Source organism: Aquarana catesbeiana, linkage group LG06, assembly GCF_042186555.1.
Source record: "Aquarana catesbeiana isolate 2022-GZ linkage group LG06, ASM4218655v1, whole genome shotgun sequence".
Taxonomy (NCBI): Eukaryota; Metazoa; Chordata; class Amphibia; order Anura; family Ranidae; genus Aquarana; species Aquarana catesbeiana.
Genome location: NC_133329.1, coordinates 85,971,620 through 85,992,539, shown reverse-complemented (window position 1 = coordinate 85,992,539; position 20,920 = coordinate 85,971,620). Strand labels below are relative to the sequence as shown.

At 44.1% G+C, this 20,920-nt stretch overlaps 1 protein-coding gene across 1 annotated transcript in view; it reads right to left on the bottom strand.

Annotated features, from left to right (window-relative positions):
• Window positions 1–20,920, bottom strand: part of MYO15A (myosin XVA) — a 162,657-nt gene that overhangs the window by 82,207 nt on the left and 59,530 nt on the right. The window contains exons 24-32 of the mRNA XM_073635189.1: window positions 12,068–12,121; window positions 11,835–11,916; window positions 7,801–7,931; window positions 6,109–6,204; window positions 4,287–4,522; window positions 2,488–2,666; window positions 1,522–1,594; window positions 391–579; window positions 154–266 (exon numbers count right to left, since the gene is read on the bottom strand). Coding sequence (XP_073491290.1) covers window positions 154–266; window positions 391–579; window positions 1,522–1,594; window positions 2,488–2,666; window positions 4,287–4,522; window positions 6,109–6,204; window positions 7,801–7,931; window positions 11,835–11,916; window positions 12,068–12,121 — 1,153 coding nt within the window. The remainder of the gene's footprint in view (window positions 1–153; window positions 267–390; window positions 580–1,521; window positions 1,595–2,487; window positions 2,667–4,286; window positions 4,523–6,108; window positions 6,205–7,800; window positions 7,932–11,834; window positions 11,917–12,067; window positions 12,122–20,920) is intronic.

Genomic DNA, 20,920 nt, shown 5'->3' with positions numbered 1-20,920 from the left:
TTTTCACCACAAGATTACATGGGACAGTTCTATTCTAATATGTACAGGGCATCACAGTTGCTAAATAATGGTGTAAAAATGTAGTGTTGTGAAGCATTGTTTCAATGACTGTTAAAGGAATACCACGCACCAGCTTCTTGGGCATTTACTTACCATGGCTGTAATACCCCTCAGAATCAGGAACCCCCTGAGGTGGTAAGGAAGGGGCTTTCATCATTGGAGGAGGTGGTACATCTTCATCCACATTGGGGCTGTTCCCAAATACTCTGCATGTAACAGAAGAAGAATTAATCTGAAAACTATATAAAATAAATGAATAAATACATTTAAATGCCTTCATTTTGTTCCACACATTGAGGCCTGTAGCATGACTGCAGTTAAGATACCTACACACTCCGCTGCTCGGTACTCTCGCGAACCCCTTCAGAGGTGATGAAGTAAGACTTCTGCTTGGGGAATTCTCTGGGAAGCTCCACATTCGAAATCAAATCTAGGACATAGTCATGACCAGCCAGCTCTGACCACTGACCGCCATCTTTAATAGATACCGACCAGCCTCTCCATCCATCCATCACCCCTCTGTGGATACAAGGCAGAAACATTTTAGTCATGCATCAGGAAGACATGTCTGTTAATGAAAGCAATTTTAGGGTACCAAGGACCTATGCATTGAATTGGAAGCGAATTCGTTGATAACATTCAGTCATTAATTCTCAAGAACTTAAAACATCTCCAGGGGCAAAAGTGCTATCCGCAGTAATTAACGGGTGGTGAAATTTCAGCGGGGAAGGAAGCTAAGTTTGCCTCAGGGCCTATTCCCAGCTTGATACACCTGCTACATCTCACAAAGAAGCCTTCATAAGAATAGGATATTAAAACCACACAAACTGGCACCTCTCGATCTGAAAGAGCTACGGCTCTACTCCATGACACCACATTCCTTACTCTGTTGCAGGGACTAACCCCAGCAACACACATATCAACAAAAACATTTTTTTTATCACTTTAAATCTCTTTCTTGGAGTCCATTATAAGACAAAAGGAAGTCATATAACGCCAGGTTAAACAGCCACCTACTGGAGGGTTGGACACTGGCAAACAAAAAAAAAATTAGGACAGCTAAGGACCTCCTCTACCCAACACGCCTCAGTTATTTGTTAGTGTCTTAGGAAGATGTCTTTCCCTCAGCTCTGCTGGGAAAAGTCTAATGCGCAGGTTCGGACACATCTGATATCTGATTTGGATATCAACTTATCTCATCTGATTTTTCTGATTCTGGATTTAGCCAAACATCCTGGGTTAGACTTCTCCCAGCAGAGCTGATAAAAAGACATCCATCCCCCTTGGATGCTAGCAAATGACTCAAGAATGCTGGGAGTAGGAAGGGTTATCCTGGGCTGAGCTACATATTTTTGCTGCCAATGTTCAAATCCTCCTGCAGTATAGCCATACAGTATATGACTTATGTCCTTCCATGGACAATAGGAAAGTAATGATTATTACTGAATTGTAAAAATATACCTGTGCCTGAGGACGTCTCCTGCTAACTCTTCTCCATCAGTCCATGAATGGATAGGGCACAGAATATTTGTACCTAGACAGAAAAGAGACAAAGAGTTGTGTAAAGTAAAGGTCAATGGTTAAAACAGAGAACAAATGTTCTGAATTAGACATGATTCTTCCATCATGTGTGCCTGTTTTTTGTTGTCATTTAGGAAAAGATGTCAAAATGTTGCAATTACATCCAAACTGCATGGCCCATCGCATCCTGTGGCCCATCCATTTCTACTAACCACTGTCAAATTTCAGCCACTATCCTCTACTTGAAATTTAGGATATTATGATTCCTGTATATGTGTTTCTAAGATGTTGTATGTTTTTGTCAAACTATTTTTTCTGTATCTGACTCTTAGTGGTTATATGGGCCAGCTCTCTGGGCATCATATCTGAAAAACTTGAGAACCTTTTCCTTCCTTTACAAAGTAGGTCACCAGGTCAACACTCCCCATTTGCTCCAGGTTGGGAAAGGGATGCAGAATGTGATAACACTTGTGCATAACCGACTTGTACAGACATACTAGGGCCAGCTTAGACAGCAGTCAAACATCCCACCAGCATGTCTTCTGAGTACCGGGAGGAAACCCTCAGACGAGCATGCAAACTCCATGAAGATAGTGTTCTGGCTGAGATTTGAACCATGGACCCCATTGCTGCAAGGCACAAGTGCTAACCACAAAGCCACTGTGCTATACTGGATCCTGTATAAAAAAAAGTTGTATTATTCAAATGTACCTAGAGCAGCATAATATTTATGTATGGCCCCGCTACCTGAGGCTTAGATGTTTTCTTAGCAGATGAGATCTTTGGTATAGAGAAGAAATATATGTAATCTTATAGCACAAGTACTTCTATAATTTTTCAGTATTACATATCCACAATTGTTATTAAAGTGCATTATAATGTTATATATTCTTTCCCTCTTCATACCATCAAAGCAGTAGATGTCCAGAGCCATGTTGGCTCTCTCTCGGCTCGCAGTCCATTCTAGTAAGCATGGAGGGAAGGTCCTTGCTGTCTCCGAGCCCTGCTGGGACTTTTGGATCGCGAGGATGAGTTTATGTTGACATACAGGCTTATATCCATTGTAAGCAAAATCTGATACATATCTGCAAAGTAAAATGAATGTATAGAGACATGTCATTGCGCCTTCAGAATTTTACTTTAACAAAATTATGCAAAGAACAGTCATGAGCAGAACCTTTTAATCAATGGGATTTTCCCTTTGAATCACTTTTTAATCTGTCTGGAACAATGAACAGTAAAGACTAATGTCCCGTACACATGATCAGAAATTCTGCCAGCAAAATTGGGATGCCAGCTTCTGGTCAGAAATTCCGACCGTGTGTATGTAGAATTCCAGCCAGCAAAAGATTGAGAGCAGGTTCTCTATTTTTCGGTCAGAAAAAGTTCCTATCCGAAAATGCGTTCGTCTGTATGCAATTCGGACGCGCAAAAAATCACGCATGCTCGGAAACAATTCGACGCATGCTCTGAAGCATTGAACTTCATTTTCTTGGCTCGTCGTAGAGAACTTTTGTGTGACCGTGTGTATGCAAGGCAAGCTTGAGCGGCATTCTGTCGGAAAAACCATCCAAGTTTTTTCTGACGGAGTTTCTGATCAAGTGTGTGGGGCATGAGAGTTTTAATTTCCCCAAAATTTCAGTGAAAATCTGTCAATTTGGCAAAATACATTGGAGTCAAAAGGGAAGGTGAAATTAAGGTAATTTCTGGCAGATTTTTAGGGGGGCAGTGGGCTTTAAATGACTTCTGGGGGTTATAGAAGCTTCCTTCCACTATCCTGGACCTGTTCTTGTGCCAAAGGAGATCCTTCATTAGCTTCATTACTTAAAGTGGTTGTAAACCTCAGACGTGAAATATGAACAAAGCATATCTTTCTATAGTGTGTTCTTATTGAAATACAGGCCACTAAGTGTCATTTCTCTCTGCTGCTTTGTTTCTCTGCTATCAGCATGAATTACTTCTGATGAGATTTCCTGACACCAAGAGAAAAATGGTAACGGGGAGGGCACATTCTGTGATTGACAGCCTCAGCACTTTTCCTGTGTGCTGTATGGAGGGGAGTGTGGCCCCTCCCTTCAATCAGCTCTCAGAGCTCTCCTCGCTGATGTAACTTTAGCGTTCCACCCCTTGCTTTTCAGAGCTGAGAGATCGTGTAAATTCTGCACTTTAGATAAATATAAGGGAAAGACGCTGTAGATAGACATGTACAACTTACGTAGGATGATTTGTTTCATCTCTGTGTATCAAATAAGGTCAGTCACCTCACTGGGTATATGTAAGGGGATTGTAAAAAATTTAAATAACAAATCTAAAGTGACGGTATATGAACAAAAAATAAATACAAAAAAGGAAAAAATAAAATAAACAAAACTACTCTAAAGGATAATAAAATCAGAAATGGAAAAAATAGAAAATCAATATTAAAAAAATACACAGTCAGGAAAAATACACTACATGATAGTTTACATTAGAACAAATGATATTCAATATATCACCAATATATTATTCAGCCCTGAATAGGAATAATAAATAAATAGGGTGGAATAAATATTGCCCTCTTACATGTACTATATTTTCTTTTCCAATATTTTTATTAAAGTTTTGCAAAATAAAATGGCAAATGTATTTTTAGCACACAATGTACAAGAGAATAAAAAAAAATACTATACTTTCTTTCTTTAAATAGTTCATGTTCTTGATCTTACTTGAGGAGATATTTGTCCAGGTTCGGAGATGGTGCGAAGCTGCTGAGACAACAAGCCAACAAGTACCAGCCACGCTCTTCATTGTTGGGGTTGGTGTTCCGCCACACCTGATTGGCTATTTGAGCCAATATCTCATCTCTCAGGCCCACATTAGACAAGCACTTCTGGATGACATAATTTCCAAACACAATTTCCTGGATCTCATTGAGGAACGGGTCACCCATGAACCTCAATATCTGGAGGTGGGGAAAAACATGTCATTACTATTACATTACCACTGAATGCACAGAAATTATACACATTCTCAACCAGAGCTGGTGGCGAGGTAGAATGTACTCTAGTGTACTGTACACTAGTCATTTTGACCTTTTCTTTTTGTTAAAGATTTACATGTAAACCCAAATACTGGATAGATTGAGTGCAGTGATCCTTACCCAGTGAATAGTTGCATACAGACACAGTATTGAAAAAATGGCAGCTCACAGAATGAAGTACAGTTCTGAAAACCCCTCTAGTTAGAATACCAGCCCACAGCAGAAGGTACAGTATTAGGATAGCAGCCCACTGAAGGAAGCACAATTCTGGAGACCCATCTAGTTAGAATAGCAACCCACATAAGAACGTGCAGTTTTGGAGGACCTTTTAATTAGGACAGCAGCCCACAGAAAAAGTACAGGTCTGTAGACCTCTTTAATTAGTATAGCAGCCCACTGAAATAAGCACAATTCTGGGAACCCATCTATTTAGCATAGCTTCCAAGAGAAGGATGTACAGTTCTGGAGACTCCTCTAGTTAGGATAGCAGCCCACAAAAGAAGTACAGGCCTGGTGACAACTCTAGTTAGTATAGCAGCCAACAAAAGGAAGTACAATTATGGAGGATCCTTTAGTTAGGACAGAAGCCCAGAGGGATGTCACCCCATACCTACATACATGTCAATCCACAACATTCTTGGTAAAGCAAGGTTCCTCGCCTGCTCAGCCATCTACTTACAAAAAGAGTCTAAATACAAAAAAAACACTAAGCAGGGTAACTGCAGATCTTTGTACTCATGCTTGTTTGTCAAAATACCCCTGCTTGAGGGGATCTGGATCAGCTTGTGACTGCATGCAGCACCATACTTCACATCTGATTGTGTACTCTGGGTAGTAAACTTTCAAATTTGACCTAGACTTACTTTGTCCAACGCCTCTCTGCTGCTGGCCAGTTCTCCGGGGAATGCTTGAACAATTCTGCTTTTCTGACAAGAGGCTACCATATCTGCATGGGCTGAATGGTGCCTCTGTTCTACAGCTCATTTACCTTTTAGGGTGACAAACCTCGCCTGTACAACAACAGGCACAGACTTTGTTTCTTCACAAAGCCCAAACGTTAGGCTCAACAGATCAGACAACCTCCTCAGGCCACATGTAGACCCCAGCCTGTGCACTTACCAATTTCCATGTCCATCATCCTGCAATTTTATACCCCTAAGAGCCTATCAAAGCAAACCTTGCTCAGACTCAATTCCTGTGCACCCATGGAGTTTGCCCATAATTCACTTGTCAACATATATGGCTGATAGCTATAGATGGCATAGCCACCCCTTTGACCCTACCACTTATTGGAACAGGGCTACTGTGCTTATTGATAAATTTGGCCTTACACAGAACCATTCAATTTCATCCCTGATGAGCTTATAGTTGATAGTCCCCACTTGGCTAGACAATTAGACTAGCCAAGTGCCTAGATGCCTCTATGAAAAATGTAGCCCTGACCACTGGTAGAGATGTAAGAATCTAAATATATTAAGGTGTCTTTATACTTAAAAGACTGCAGTTACCAGTTTGAAGGCAGTAACAGCCTGTGGTTTTAAATCATCCTCCACTGGAAGCAGAGAAGATCCAAGAGTCATCGTCAACATGCCAAAGAGTGGTTCCTGCAGACAGAGATCACAACATTACAAACACATCAAATCTGACTGACCTTTTAAGAAGATACAACTTTTCACATCAAACATCTTAGAGCCCATTCACACAGGGACGACTTGTCAGGCGACCTAGTCGCCTGACAAGTCGCCTCCCGTTCTGTGCTATGGAACTGTTCTAAGGGGAGCGACGCAAGTTGCTCCGACTTAGAAAAAGGTTGCTGTAAGACTTCGGGGGCGACTTGGGGTGACTTGGATAGACTTCTATACAGAAGTCGTTTTGCAAGTCGCCCGGGTAGTCATGTGCAGGTCGCCTCGGTGAGGCGACCTGCAAGTCGTGTTGCCCCTGTGTGAATGGGGTCTAATAGTTCAATGACATCCAAATAAAAAAAGCCCTGGTTAAAAAAACGCACCAGAACCCAACAGAACTTTAAATCAGAAAGAAGATGTATTTTTTTGTCACGCAGAATATATTTCAAAACAGGAGCTACAGTGTTAAAAATAAAAAGATAGCTCAGAACATTCTGAAGAACAGCTAAACAGAAAACTGGCCATCAGCCAGTTTCCAAATGCTATCAAAAAGGAATAAATATTGTGTACAAAGACTTCAATTGACATCCAATGCACCACTAAGTACAAGAAAAGCCAAACAGCAAGTCTCGAGTCCTTAAAGCGAAAACCAGCAAATGCGTTTGCATCTAGTGCTATAGGCTGCCTGCATACAGTTCCAAGGCGGAAGCAAACACAGAAAACAGCGGTGCAGCATGCAGGTTGGGTGTTGGCACCTATCTGAATGAGCCTTAAGGCTTGCTACAGATGAAACAAAAAATTCTATTGGCTTCCACTTTAATACACAGTCTATGCTAGTGCTCCCTAAACTGTGGTCTACAGGCAGGATTTTAAGCAGAGGGCCCTGCCAGTTAGATTACAATCTTAGAGGGGGGATATGGCCCTTTACTTGCCTTGGGTCTTCAGGGCACTACTCCTCCCACTCACACCAATGATGGGGCAAATTTCTGCCATTGACACCATTATTGGTGCACTATTCCTCCCTCTAGAACCAATGATGTGGCACAATTCCTTCCTCTGACACCAGTGATGGGGTACTATTCCTCCCACTGACACCATTGATGCAAAACAAAACTTCCCACAGACACCAAGGATGAGGCACTATTCCTCCCACTGACACCAATGATAAGGCACAATTCATTCCACTGACAGCACTGATGGGGCACTATTCCTCCCGTTAATACCAACAATGGGGCACTATTCCTCCCACTGACCTAGACAATGTGGCATTATGCCTCCAATCACTGACTAGGCATTTTTGTACTCCTACTAATCACCAAGCCCGGGGGATTGTAAACTATCAATGATACTGTTGCTGGAACATCTTTTACTCCCACTGGCCACAGTCTGGCTACCCCTAAAATTTAAAGGACAGTGAGCTGGCCCTTTGTTTATAAAGTCTGAGGCCCTCTGGTCTATGCAGTCATTAAAAATTCCAGCAATAACTTTGAAGTGTTTTCTTCCCCTATAAAAATACACACCATGACTGCATGGACGTGATACATTAGTGCCAAATGCTTATAAATTCTAGATACTTACCCTAAAGAAAACTCGCACATATTTGAACATGGGGTAGTTGTTGATGTCGAGGGGCAGATTGAGTTGAGTGCCCACCTGGACCCTGGGCTGGTGAGTAGATATAACACATTGTACCAATACGTTTATCTGAGCTGGGAAAAGAAAAAAGAAGGAACCTTTTTACCATCTATTAAAAAAAGCATTTGGCTCACTTCCTTGCTTTTTTGTGAATCAGTACATGCTGACCTCATTGACCCAATAACCATGACATAGGCAAGCTTTCTAAAAGCCCCCTGGTAGAAGCTGATCGCTGTACAATAATCATACAAGCTGAAGTTAGAAGCTGATTGGCTACCATGCACAGCTGCGCCTGATTTTGCACTCTCCAGATTTAGTAAATCAACCCCAATATCCATCATTAACGGTATCCTGTCAATATGTGAGCTTTTTCAACTGCCAAAGAATTTATAGTAGTAGTGGTCTTTTGATTAGAGCATCCCTGCCAGATAGACCTCAACATCTCCACTGATGCAACACCTTAGCATGGTCTGGAACACACCCCCACCTGCTGATTGGACAATGAGGGGGCAACAGCACACTGATACTATCTTCGCTCAGCCTGCTCTCTCCATGCATGCATGGAGTAAAATTTAATTGGCTTAAAGTACTTCCCCTCCTTCTCCTAGTCTGAATTCTGCTCTACAGTGTTTGTACATTTAAAATGTGTTTTATGTTATTTATGATGAATACAGAAGTCCTTTATTCTTTAATATGTCTTTGGAGTGCAGCTTTAAGCAGAACAATGAAAATGCTGCACAATTGGGCTAAAGACTGTTGGTAGAACAACAGCATGTAATGTAAAGTACTGTACTGTGAAATGTATACTGTATGCATTATACTTATCTATGCAGCAGGTGGCGCTGTAGTATGATAGTGTAATAATGTGTATTCTATGATATGACAGGATGTAGCGTCTATCTAAGTTCAGTGCACTTGTTTGTGGTTAGTTCCTGTCTCATGATTTCTCAAGCTGTAAAGACATGCATTGCTAATCCTCCATAAAAGCAAAGCTATTGCTGCAAACAAGAAGCTTCCAGCGCATGATTTCAGTACTCTGCTCAACAAAGACAAGCAGCTACATTTCTTTTGGCTTCTTATCATTCCAGAGAAAACACCAGTGATGGCCCTTTAAGAGAAGCTGTATCAAAGGGATGGCCCCTGCCCCCACCTATAACTGGCCTTCACAGCAAGGAGCACATGGAAGGGCATGAAAAGGAGCATGAAAAAAAAAGCATGAAAGACAAAACCAGAGGAAATTCCCAGCTCAACTCACCAACCAGTCTGCTTACCAACCGAATTAACCTGTCCAACAGTCTGCGTTAAAAACAGGGGTTTAGTTAGCACACACTTGCAAACACATACGTAAGCTGCAAGGCCTCTTCACGACACCCTGTGTATTGCTTGCAGTCCTAACACTACTAAATTCATGAGCATCTCCACAGTGGGAGCACATGCATTCTAATGAATAGGCAAAAGGCAGGTGGGCCTGGAGGTAGCCCAGTCCTCCTTAACCACTTCATATCCCGCATATATTAAAATGACGTCCACAGATGGGATCTCCCATCCTGGGTAGGCGTCATATGACGTCCGCCGCTTCCCGCCATGATAGGGGGCACGCGCATGCACGCACGATGTCTGCGCAAACCCATCAATGTACACTTTACAAAAAATTTTAAAGAAAGCCATAAGAAGTGCCATTTGCAGTTTGCAAGAAGCCATGTGGGGGACACAGCAAACATGTGGAAGAAGGTGTTCTGGTCAGATGAGACCAAAATGTAACTTTTTGGCCTAAAAGCAAAGCGCTACGTGTGGCTGAAAACTAACACTGCACATCACCCTGAACACACCATCCCCACCGTGAAACATGGTGGTGGCAGCATCATGTTGTGGGGATGATTTTCTTCAGCAGGGACAGGGAAGCTGATTAGAGTTGATGGGAAGATGGATGGAGCCAAATACAGGGCAATCTTATGCCACGTACACACGATCAGACTTTACGGCATACTTGGTCCGGCGAACCTGAGTCCGTTGGACAATTCAATCGTGTGTGGGCTCCAGCGGACTTTTTTTTCTCAAAAGTTTGATGGACTTAGATTTGAAACATGTTTCAAATCTGTCCGACGAACTCGAGTCCGGTCGAAAAGTCCGCTCATCTGTATGCTAGACTGACGGACAAAAACCGATGCTAGGGCAGCTATTGGCTACTGGCTATGAACTTCCTTGTTTTAGTCCGGTCGTACGTCATCACGTACGAATCCGTCGGACTTTGGTTGATCGTGTGTAGGCAAGTCCGTCGTAAAGTCCGTCGAAAAGTCCGCCAGACAAAGGCATTAGAGTCTGAAAAAGACTTGAGGCGAAGGTTCACCTTCCATCAGGACAATGACCCTAAACATACAGCCAGAGCTACAATAGAATGGTTTAGATCAAAGAATATTCATGTGTTATAATGGCCCAGTCAAAGTCCAGACCTAAATCCAGTTGAGAATCTGTGGCAAGACTTGAAAATTGCTGTTCACAGATGCTCTCCATCCAATCTGACAGAGCTTGAGCTATTTTGCAAAGAATAGGCAAAAATGTCACTCTCTGGATGTGCAAAGCTGATAGAAACATTCCCAAAAAGACTTGCAGCTGTAATTGCAGCGAAAGGTGGTTCTACAAAGTACTTAGGGGGGCTGAATACAAATGCACGCCACACTTTTCACATATTTATTTGTAAAAAATGTTGAAAACCATTTATCATTTTCCTTCCACTTCACAATTATGTGCCACTTTGTGTTGGTCTATCACATACAATCACAATAAAATACATGTACTTTTTTTGGTTGTAACATGACAAAATGTGGAAAATTTCAGGGGGTATGAATACTTTTTCAAGGCACTGTATGTACCAGTAAAACACCTTTAATGATATGTGCCCCAATGGTGGCCGCTGCTTCTTTCTCTGATGGTGATGTCACCGCTGACGTTCTGACAGTGAAACTGACAGTCGGAGCTGGAGCACAGCAGGTCGCCTGCTGTGCCTCTTCTCCATTCACAAAATGCCTTCTATTATTCACTAATAAGAATAAAAAGCATTCTGTGATTGGACAGGAGGCATGTGAATGCCATGATTTCCCCTTGCCCAATCACAGAACACCTTGTATTCTTTAAAAAGAATACAAGATGTATTCTGAATGAAGCAGCTGCACAGCAAGAGTCATTGCTGTGCTTCAGTCGGAACGGTCAGTTTCCCCACCAGAACTTTCACCATCAGAGGCTGCATAAAAGTAACATTTATCAAGAAAGAAGCAGCAGCCACCAGTAGGACACACATCATTACAACAGTGTTTCTCAACCTATGTACAGTCACAGCACCCTTTAAAAGTATGCAAAATCTGGAGGCACCCAGTCTGAAATGTATTTAATGTCAGCCTTACTTATTAATGGAAAATCCAAGCCTGGGACAATGCACACAACCTCCTCAATAAAATTACCATCAGAAGCCTTTCTTCACACCAGGGGTCTCCCAATCACACAGGTCACCCCATCACAAAGCCAGCCAATCACACAGCCCCCCATCACAGAGCCTCCCAATCACACAGTCCCCTCTTCACATCAGGGCCCTACATTTTGGTGATAGCAGGGCAGCAGAAGGCAGGAGGTGGAGGAGGTCTGGAGGAGGTGGCCTCCATCCTCTCCTGAATGCTGGGGATAGGCCTGCATACCACCTGTCTTGGGTCAGCATCATGCATTGTCATGGTGCAAGCATGCCAGTCACCAACATAATATTTAGTAATAAATGTCGCTGTGCCTCGTGGCCATAGAGTGTTATTGCTTGTTATGGTGCTGGAGGCTGGCCCAACTCATAACTCCAATCCAGGACAAATTTACGGCGCCAAGGTGGGATCCCAAACAGCACCCCAGGTGAGAAACACTGCTTTAGAAGTAACTTACTGATGCTTAGCTAATGTTTTTGTTCACACTTCAGCTTTATTTCCCCTAAGTGCGCAACTTACCTGGTGCTGTGCGAAGGAGTCCGGCCAGTTCGGCTGGGAGCTCCAGATGAGTGACATTGAACACTTCCCTTTTAGTCAGTTCCTGGAAATAACAAGGAAAGACAGAAAAATGCAATTAGCAAAATGAGATGGGTAAAATGTGTACTCTTGCTACAGGCAGTGGAGACATTTATTCTATTTTTTTAACACTGTGGGGTATATAAATGATTATGACTTATATTAGCAGCACCTACTTGCTCGGCCTTCCTGCGTTCCTCTTCAGCCTGCCTGCGGACCTCAGCCTTCATCTATGAGCACAGGATACAGAAATGTAAGCTATAGATACATATATGATACCAGCATGATGGTCACAAGACCCCCCCCCCCCCCAAAAAAAAAAGCATTATTCTAGTTTCCTCTACATTTTCACACTTTACATAGTTGAAATAAAGTGCAGCATTTCCTTATACAGCTTACACAAGTATCTATTGCAGGAATGTAGATCATTATAGAATCCACTTATAAAGCTGATAACAGAGGTCACTGCCTCATGTAAATAGTAATAACACAGATTACAGTCTCAAACCATGTCCTGCAGCATGTCTACAGTCTCTGACCATGTCCTACATCATGTCTACAGTTTCCTACCATGTCCTGCAGTATGTCTGCAGTCTCTGACCATGTCCTTCATCATGTCTACAGTTTACTACCATGTCCTCCAGTATGTCTACAGTCTCTGACAACATCCTACAGCATGTCTACAGTCTCCAACCATCTTCTGCAGCATGTCTGCAGGCTCTGACCATGTCCTACAGCATTCTTCAGTCTCCTATAGCTAACTTTAGGATTTAATTCACTTAATATGATCTTTGGCACTTTGTTGTAGTCAGGGGCCGCCTTTAGGCTGATAACAGAAGTCATTGCATAATGTAAATAGTAATATTACAGCTTCCATGGGTAGTAAAAATGTGATCTGTTGTTTAAGGTAAGTGTTAGAGCTTGAGGCCCTGGTGCCCAATCTCTGGCCGTATGGGAATTTCTGAATAGCCCTTGAGGTCCCTGCAGACAGTGGTCTGTGTTTCCTTACTGCCCTGTAATAGTAGTGAGCCCCAAGAGACTCCTGAAACATGTTGGTAGTCTCCAACATCTCCAATAGCACATTCACAGTCTCTGACCATGTCCTGCAGCATTTCTACAGTCTCTGACCTCTCTTGTAGCATGCCCATTGTCTTTGACAATTTATTGTTGCATGTCTCTAGTCTCTTATAGCTAACCATAGAATTTCATTCACTAAATATTACCAGTGGCCCTTTGTTGGAAGCCAGGTCCGCTTTTAAACCCCCCCCCCCCCCCCCCAAGCAGAAAACAGCTGAAAGGCAGGGTTCTCTTTTGTCATAAATGTTTCTCCCTGTGTGTCAACAGTAATGTACACTGAGACAAGCATGTGCAGCTCAGAGTACATTTATGGTGCCCCTCTGTGCCATACTGAAGTGACTCGTGTGCATGCACGGGAATGGCCTCATTTTTCCGTGGCCATTCAAGCAGTCGAACAGACCGAACACGGAAGAAAGACTAGGAGAAGAGCAACACACCTGGGACCAGCTGACAGAGCAGCACTGGAAGACTGGTATAAACCCGCTGGGGCCCATTTAAAAGAAAGATATATAGCAGAGTTGAATTCCTCTTTAAGAAAGTTGACCAACACTGGATTAGGGTTAGGTAGGTTAAGGGTGAAGTTTTGGGATTGGGGCCAAGGGTTAAAGCGGTATTAAACCCAAAAGCAGACATTTATTATATTGCAGCTTACCAATTCTTAAAAGTGACGTTAGGAAACAAGAAACAGGGCATTCATTCACCACCAAACAGAACAGCGATGTTCCAGGGCCACTAAGGTCCCCTTCCTTGGGTAGCAGTGACAGTCTTACTGGAACTCCTTGATGATGAGATGCAGTGGGATTAAAGGCTCCGCTTTCCAGGATCCATTACAGTAGTCTGATGATGGGCCTTTGCCTTGGTGAGCATTGAGCAAACACAGGATTTTGTCCTTCCCCTCCTCTACTACCATGACAATGTTGTGATCTTTGGTGCACCTCAAATCTCACTTTTTCGTGTGGCTCCATGCCCAAAATAATGGTTCTATTCGCCTTTGGTTCCTCTCAGCCCTCTATGTATAAGCCCACCGCTGACTAGCCCCCTAATGCATCCCCATTGAAGAAGCAGAATGACTCACACTGGGCCCCTCTTCTGGAGCAAAGCGTACTTGCTTCATGCTGTCCTGTAGTTTGCATTCACTGATCGATTGTCTCCTCAAAGCTGGGCAAGGTGCGGCCTGGTCCAGCCCTGTTCAGGTCATACTTATTTATAGTTATGGGATCGAAAGGCCCTGGAGCAGTGATATCACCTATATTAACAACAGTCACTTTTCATTCTGTGCCAAAATAGATTGCTTCTTACTGCACTGCCCTGTTATAAGATCTCAGCTGAACATGTGACAGTCACTCCACTTAACACTGATATTTCCGAATGAGTGAATGCCCGACAGGAAGCATGTGTTTTGCCAATTGGAGAGCTCCTGCTCTCACTCATCATGTGGAGTGTTGGACCTCTGCAGAGAGACCACTGCTTCCATACATAGAGCAAGCGTCCTTCTCCGCAGCATGCTGGCAGGTGACAGGCTTTTTTTTTACCCAGGCTATGGCTGCTTTGGGAAGGAAATGATCTGTAAGATTGTGCACACCGTTTGCTTTGATTGAACTTGGAAGCTGATTTGAATGGAAGGTATATTTGGGCTTTCAAATTCATTTTGCTTATTAAGGATGGAAGCAGTGCAGGTCTCGGGGATACATCAGTGATGTGTATATAGGCTGCGCCTTTGTATTTTATACAGAAGCTGACAGCTGGACTTTGAGCTCGGACAAGCAGCGCAAATAAATATAAAAAAAATAACAGCAGAACATTTCTGACTCATGCAGGCTGAAAACAAAAATTATTTTTATGCAGTTTTCAAAGTGCTTGGTATTTTTATTTTAGACTTGTATATATTTTCGGTGTATTGTTTTATTATTTTTGGGATAAAATAATTAGCGAAAAAAAAAAATATTTTACAATTTCTGCAAACTTTGGAATAAGTCCCTAAATCTTTCAGTCTGATAATTTTATGAACGTGTGGTAGACTTTTATTTTTTCTATGAGAATCAATCAAAAATTTTGATTGAATGAAGTATTGATGAGATGAGGTGACAATTATCAGGAATGTGTATATGGAATTTCATCTCAGACTGGTATTCTATTCTGTACCACTTAACTAAACTATAAAAATTCTTATGAAAGAAAATATTTAATCCAGTGATGTAATCAATGAGAAATATTTTATGTAGAACTATCAAGTAACTGGATCTAATGGATATAAGCCTCCTGTAAACTGGGCACAACAGGACTCACATTTGGAGTAGGTTGATACTAAGGTTGCACCGATACCATTTACTTGCCGGTGAGTACGAATACCAATACTTTCGGTCAAGTACTCGCCGATACGGAGTACGAATACCTTTGCGTGCGATTTCAACTCATACAAAATGAATGGGCTAAAATTGCACTGCAAAGAATCGCATGATATTTGAACAGAAATGCAGTGTGATTCCTGTCTGAATTGCGTGCGGTTTTCCCCACCGCTCCTGTGTGAACCCAGGCTGAAATCGCTATGACAATTCTGGGTTCACACAGGAGCGGTGGGGAAACACCGCATGTGATTAAGACAGGAATCGCACCGCATTCCTGTTCAAATCGCATGCCATTCTTTGCAGTGTGATTTGAGCCCATACATTTTGTATGGGCTCAAATCATACCACAAAGGTATCAGTTTCGAGTATCGGAGCATTTTCACGAGTACTCGTGAAAATACTCAGTATTGGCACCAGTACCGATACCAGTGCAACACTAGTTGATACTCCAAACCAGGAAAGCCCAAACTAGGGCTCATGGGCCATATGCGGTCTGCTACAAGATTTCTTTTGACCCACAGCTAGGGTCAGTGGTATATCCTTAATGTGTACTGACTGAGGATTAGGGACTGAGGATAGGGACTCTGATGAAAAAAGGCACTCTGATGGGAGCCCTGATGTAAGAAGAGACTCTGATGTGAACCTTGATGTAAGGGAGGTTCTGATGGGCACCCTGATGTAAGAGGGGACTCTGATGAGGACCCTGAAGTAAGAAGGGACTCTGATGGGGGCCTGATGTGAAGGGGGACTCTGATAGGAGCTGATGTAAAGGGGACTCTGATGGGAGCCCTGATGTAAGAAGGGACTCTGATGGGGACCCTGATGTAAGGGGGGGGACTCTGATGGGACCCCTATGTAAGAAGGGACTTTGATGAGGGTTTGGTGTAAGTGGAGATTCCGATCAGTGGCGGCCGGTGGTACATATATTTTCTTAGGGGGGCAGCAAACATTGCACAGCCAGACACCATCACCCCCCCCGCCCCCCCTCGGTCGGGTCGGGGTTGGTCTGTCACCTGTAACACTTACCCTGGGCAGCACTTCCCTCCAGGCGACAGGCAGCCGGCTTCCCCCGGTGTTTCCTTCTAGGCATCACGTCGGTGTCCTCGCCATGCGTCTCCTCCCTCCTCCTCCCTTGGCCAATAGGGTAGCTTCTCCTTTCGGCCAATGGGGAAACGGGTCTCAGGACCCGCTTCCTGATTGGCTGGGAGGCAGAATCAGTGTTACAATAGCGAATATTCATTTGTTATTGTCACGCAACTGGGTGGGCTCCCCCCCCCGCCCCTGATTGGAATCCATGCATCCAGCATCCTGCATGTAGATTAGGGGGCCGGACGCGTGGATATGGGGGGCAGCGTCCGCACACCTCTTATGGATGGGCCGCCACTGATTTCTATAGTAACCCTGATGTAAGAGGGGAATTTGATGCAAGGCAGAACACTGGTGGAGATTTTTTCAGCTCATCAAGATTTGTAATTTATACAATGTACTGTAGCTCTTGTACTGAAAAGTTTGGAGACCCCTGCTCTAAACCAGTCAGGTTCTGTGCTGTTGGTCTATCACTGGTAGCATGCATGCTACTATATTGTGCAATGAGCATGCTGGGATGGGCTGATGACCAAACATTGCTGATAAAATAAGACCCCGTACACATTATTAGATTTTCTGCAGATTTTTGTCTTCAGATTTACCAAACCATATAATATGAGGTCAAACCTTAATGCCCCGTACACACGATCGGAAATTCGGCCAGCAAAAGACTAATGAGAGCTTTTGGTCAAAAAAATGCGACCGTGTGTATGCTCCATTGGACTTTTGCTGGCCGAATTCCAGCCAGCAAAAGATTGGGAGCACGTTCTCAATTTTTCAGTTGGAAAAAGTTGCTATACGATAATATGATCGTCTGTAGCAATTCCGACGTGCAAAATTCCTACGCATGCTCGGAAACAATTCGACGCATGCTCGGAAGCATTGAACTTCATTTTCTCGGCTCGTCACCGCGTTCTTGACGGTCGAAAGTTCAGTAAACTTTTGTGTGACCGTGTGTATGCAAGACAAGCTTGAGCGGAATCCCGTCGGAAAAGCCGTCATATCTTTTTCCGTCCAAAATCCCGATCGTGTGTACGCAGCATAAGAGTTTCAATTTGTATGCAATCAGGCAGGCCCTTGCACTACATGGTTTTGGTAAATCTGAAGACAAAAATCTGCAGAAAATCTAATAGTGTGTATGGGTCTTAATAAACTGCAGCAGGAAAGAGAGGATGAGAGGTCAAAAGGCCAGGTGACCAAAATAGCATATATTTTAGACATTAAAACAGTTAGGCTCGGTTCACATATGAGCCACATGCGGCTCACAGTAGGGGTCCGGTGCATGCTGGTTCACCATTTCAGGTCCGATTTCAGCCCAAATTTTGGGCTGGATTCTGACCTGAAACAGACCAGAAGATGCACAGCGTTTTTGTGCAAAACGCACCGGACCCGCTGCGAAGATATGTGAACCGGCTCCATAGAGAGCAGGTCAAAATCTCCTGCTATTGCGAATTGGATGCGCATCCAATTCGCAATGGTGTGAACCCAGCCTTAAGAAATATGCATTTCAGATGTGTATTTAGTCGTGTGACCCATTTAGCTTTCAAGCTGACCCACGTTGTAACAGTGGAAAGCAAAAAGTTAATTTTAATCCAGGCCCTATATATACACATAAATTGCCTTCAGTCCTCCAATACTCTGATCAGCTGCAGGTGTGTAGGCAGGTTGCCTATTTCAGCCTAGTCAGGCGCTGCCCCAGCTGGGAGGGTTAGAGTTAATTATGTTTCCCGGGTCTTTTTTTGCAGGCTTCTTGGGTCCGACCCACCGGTCCTGTGTATTATAAAAAGGACAGGGGTCCAGAACTGTCGCTGCTGTTTGCTGTTGGTTGCTTGTGTTCGCGGTTTTCGTTGCTGGAGTCCGTCCCGCTAGCCTGCTAAATTATGCTGAATCCGGGAGTACTTGCTAATGAACATCTGGCTTCAGAAGCCTTCAACAGCTTAGGGGGATTTCTGGGACCTGCAGTCCGCCCTGAAAATGCCTAATCCTGGATACTGCCAAGATGGAACCACTTATGGATTCGTTCCTGTGCAGGTACACCGGGGCAGCCACAAGCCTAAGTTAGGGATTAGTTTAGGGAAAGACTGTTCTCTATGTTTTACTGTTATGTCAACTTACACTGGGGTATGAACACACAGGTGGTTACCATTGGTAATGGAGGTTTGTCTAACAGCCTGTTGTAAGCGTGTGTCTGTGGCAAGTGGGACAGCCTCTTTCAGGAGGAGTTGTCGTTGGCACTCTCTCCGTGAGCTGTCCGTCTCCCGAAGCAATGGGAGCAGATCAGCACTGCAGAGGTTCTCAACCTTTGCACAGGTACGGAACAGTTAAGTAAGGCCACGCATGAAGTCCATGCTAGGTGCACAGCGGGGCTCCATACTGTTACTGGGACTGAGGTAGCGGTGATACGCTGGAGAGAGGGCATCAGCTCTGCGTGTCCCTCCTAAATGCAGCCATGACAGTGGTGGTGTACAGTATGTTAAAATGAAGAGAGGCAACTAGATTGCAGTCGTCTGTTCAAGTAAAGGTACCCCATGTGCAGGGGCGTCGCTAGGGGGCGTCGCTAGGGGGTGGCTTTTTGGGCTATAGCCCCGAATCTGGGGCCAATAGCCTCCAGTCTCTGCAGGGGTCCCCAAAGGGGAGGGGAGGCTCTCTGGGGACCCTTATGTAAGTGGAGGGCTCTCTGGGGACCCTGATGCAAGGGAGAGGCTCTCTTGGGACCCTGATTTTAAGGCAGAGGCTCTCTAAGGACCCAGATTTAAGGGGGAGGCTCTCTGGGGACCCTAATGTAAGGTGGGATCTCTGGGAACCCTGATGTAAATGGGGGGCCCTCTGGGTACCCTGATGAAAGGGGGAGGCTCTCTGAGGACTCTGATGTAAGGAGGAGGCCCTTTGGGGACCCTGATGTAAGGGGGGCTCTCTGGGGACCCTGATGTAAGGGGGACTCTCTGGGGACCCTGATGTAAGGGGGGACTCTCTGGGGACCCTGATGTAAGGGGGGACTCTCTGGGGACCCTGATGTAAGTGGGGGGCTCTCTGGGGATATATATACACACACACGTATATTACTGTATATACATGTGTATGCCCGCCCAAGCGTATGACTTTCTTTACTACGCTGCTATAGGCTCTAGCCCGAGATCTTTTGTAGACCTAGCAACGCCCCTGCCCATGTGTAAGGTAGTGACCCTGTTCAAGATACCTAGCGTAGCCCAGAAGAACCCACCCCAAGGGAATGCCTCTCATGTGACCCACACTTGGCGTCCAACAAGGAGGGGATCATGGAGGAGGTACCCCATTACAGGCGAGTAAAGAAAGACAGATATGTGTAAGCGCCAGCTGTATATCCAGTGGGAGATTGGATTAAATTTTTTCTTTGCGAACAGCAACAGGTGTACGAAGGAAAGGTGGGCATGTTACTTTGCCCTCCAAGGCCAAGGTCCACGTTTGCTTTAACGCTTAAAAGAAATGGCAAGTGATTCACTATCGTGGCCCTTCCTCTTTCGGGTGTTGGCTAGGTGGAATTTTGGTCCTACGTTTTCAGTCTTGATGCACTCGCTATATAGCTCACCCTTGGCTCAGATACTTTTAAGGGGTCATAGGTCGGACTCAATACCAATTTCGTCAGGCACTCGACAGGGATGCCCATTATCTCCAGTATTATTTATGATTGCCATTGAAACACTGGTGATTAGCGATCCGCCACAACCCAGACATCTTAGAAATTTGCAGACGACGTTGTCGTCAGACCTTATCACGTCCCCCCATACCACATTGCCAAATCTTTTGTCCCTATTAAACCGATTCAGAAAAATTTCTGGCCTGTTAGTCAACCATGATAAATCAGAAGCGCTGAATGAATGTCAATTTACCAACTTCAACACTTCAGAGTATCAAATCTCAATTCCCCTTCTCGTGGCAACAGTCGTCCCTCTCTTATTTAGGTATCCAACAGACTTCTGATGTAACCTCACTATACAAAGCCAATTACCCACCCTTGTTTGCTCGTTTATTGGAAGACGTGAGGGCATGGTCTGATGCAAGTCTGTTTTGGATGGGAAGAATCGCATCAGTTAAAATGACAGTCCTTGCAAGGTTACTATATTATTTTAGAACTCTGCCTATCAAAGTTCCCGTTGCTGCCATATGCCGTTTTCAATCTAAAATCCTCCACTAAGTAGTACTAAAGGTCCTAGAATAGCTTGGGCTACAATGTATCCTCCCAAAGACCTGGGGAGTATGAGGGTGCCTGAGTTTCGGAAATATTATATAGCCACACAGTTGGTCCAACTACTCCAACTCCACAACCATCACTATTGCCCTGAATGGGTTCCACTCAGGGCAATAGTTGGTGGGTGAACAAGGGACTATACTGTATAGGGGACTACCTAGACCACAGAAGAATAAGTCCTTCCTCACACTACACTAAGTCCCTCCTCATGCTACACAGGCAGTTTGGAGATGCCCCCCCGTGGAGAGCTTCCACCTACAACAAATTCAAAACTTTTTTCAATCATTACGGAAAGC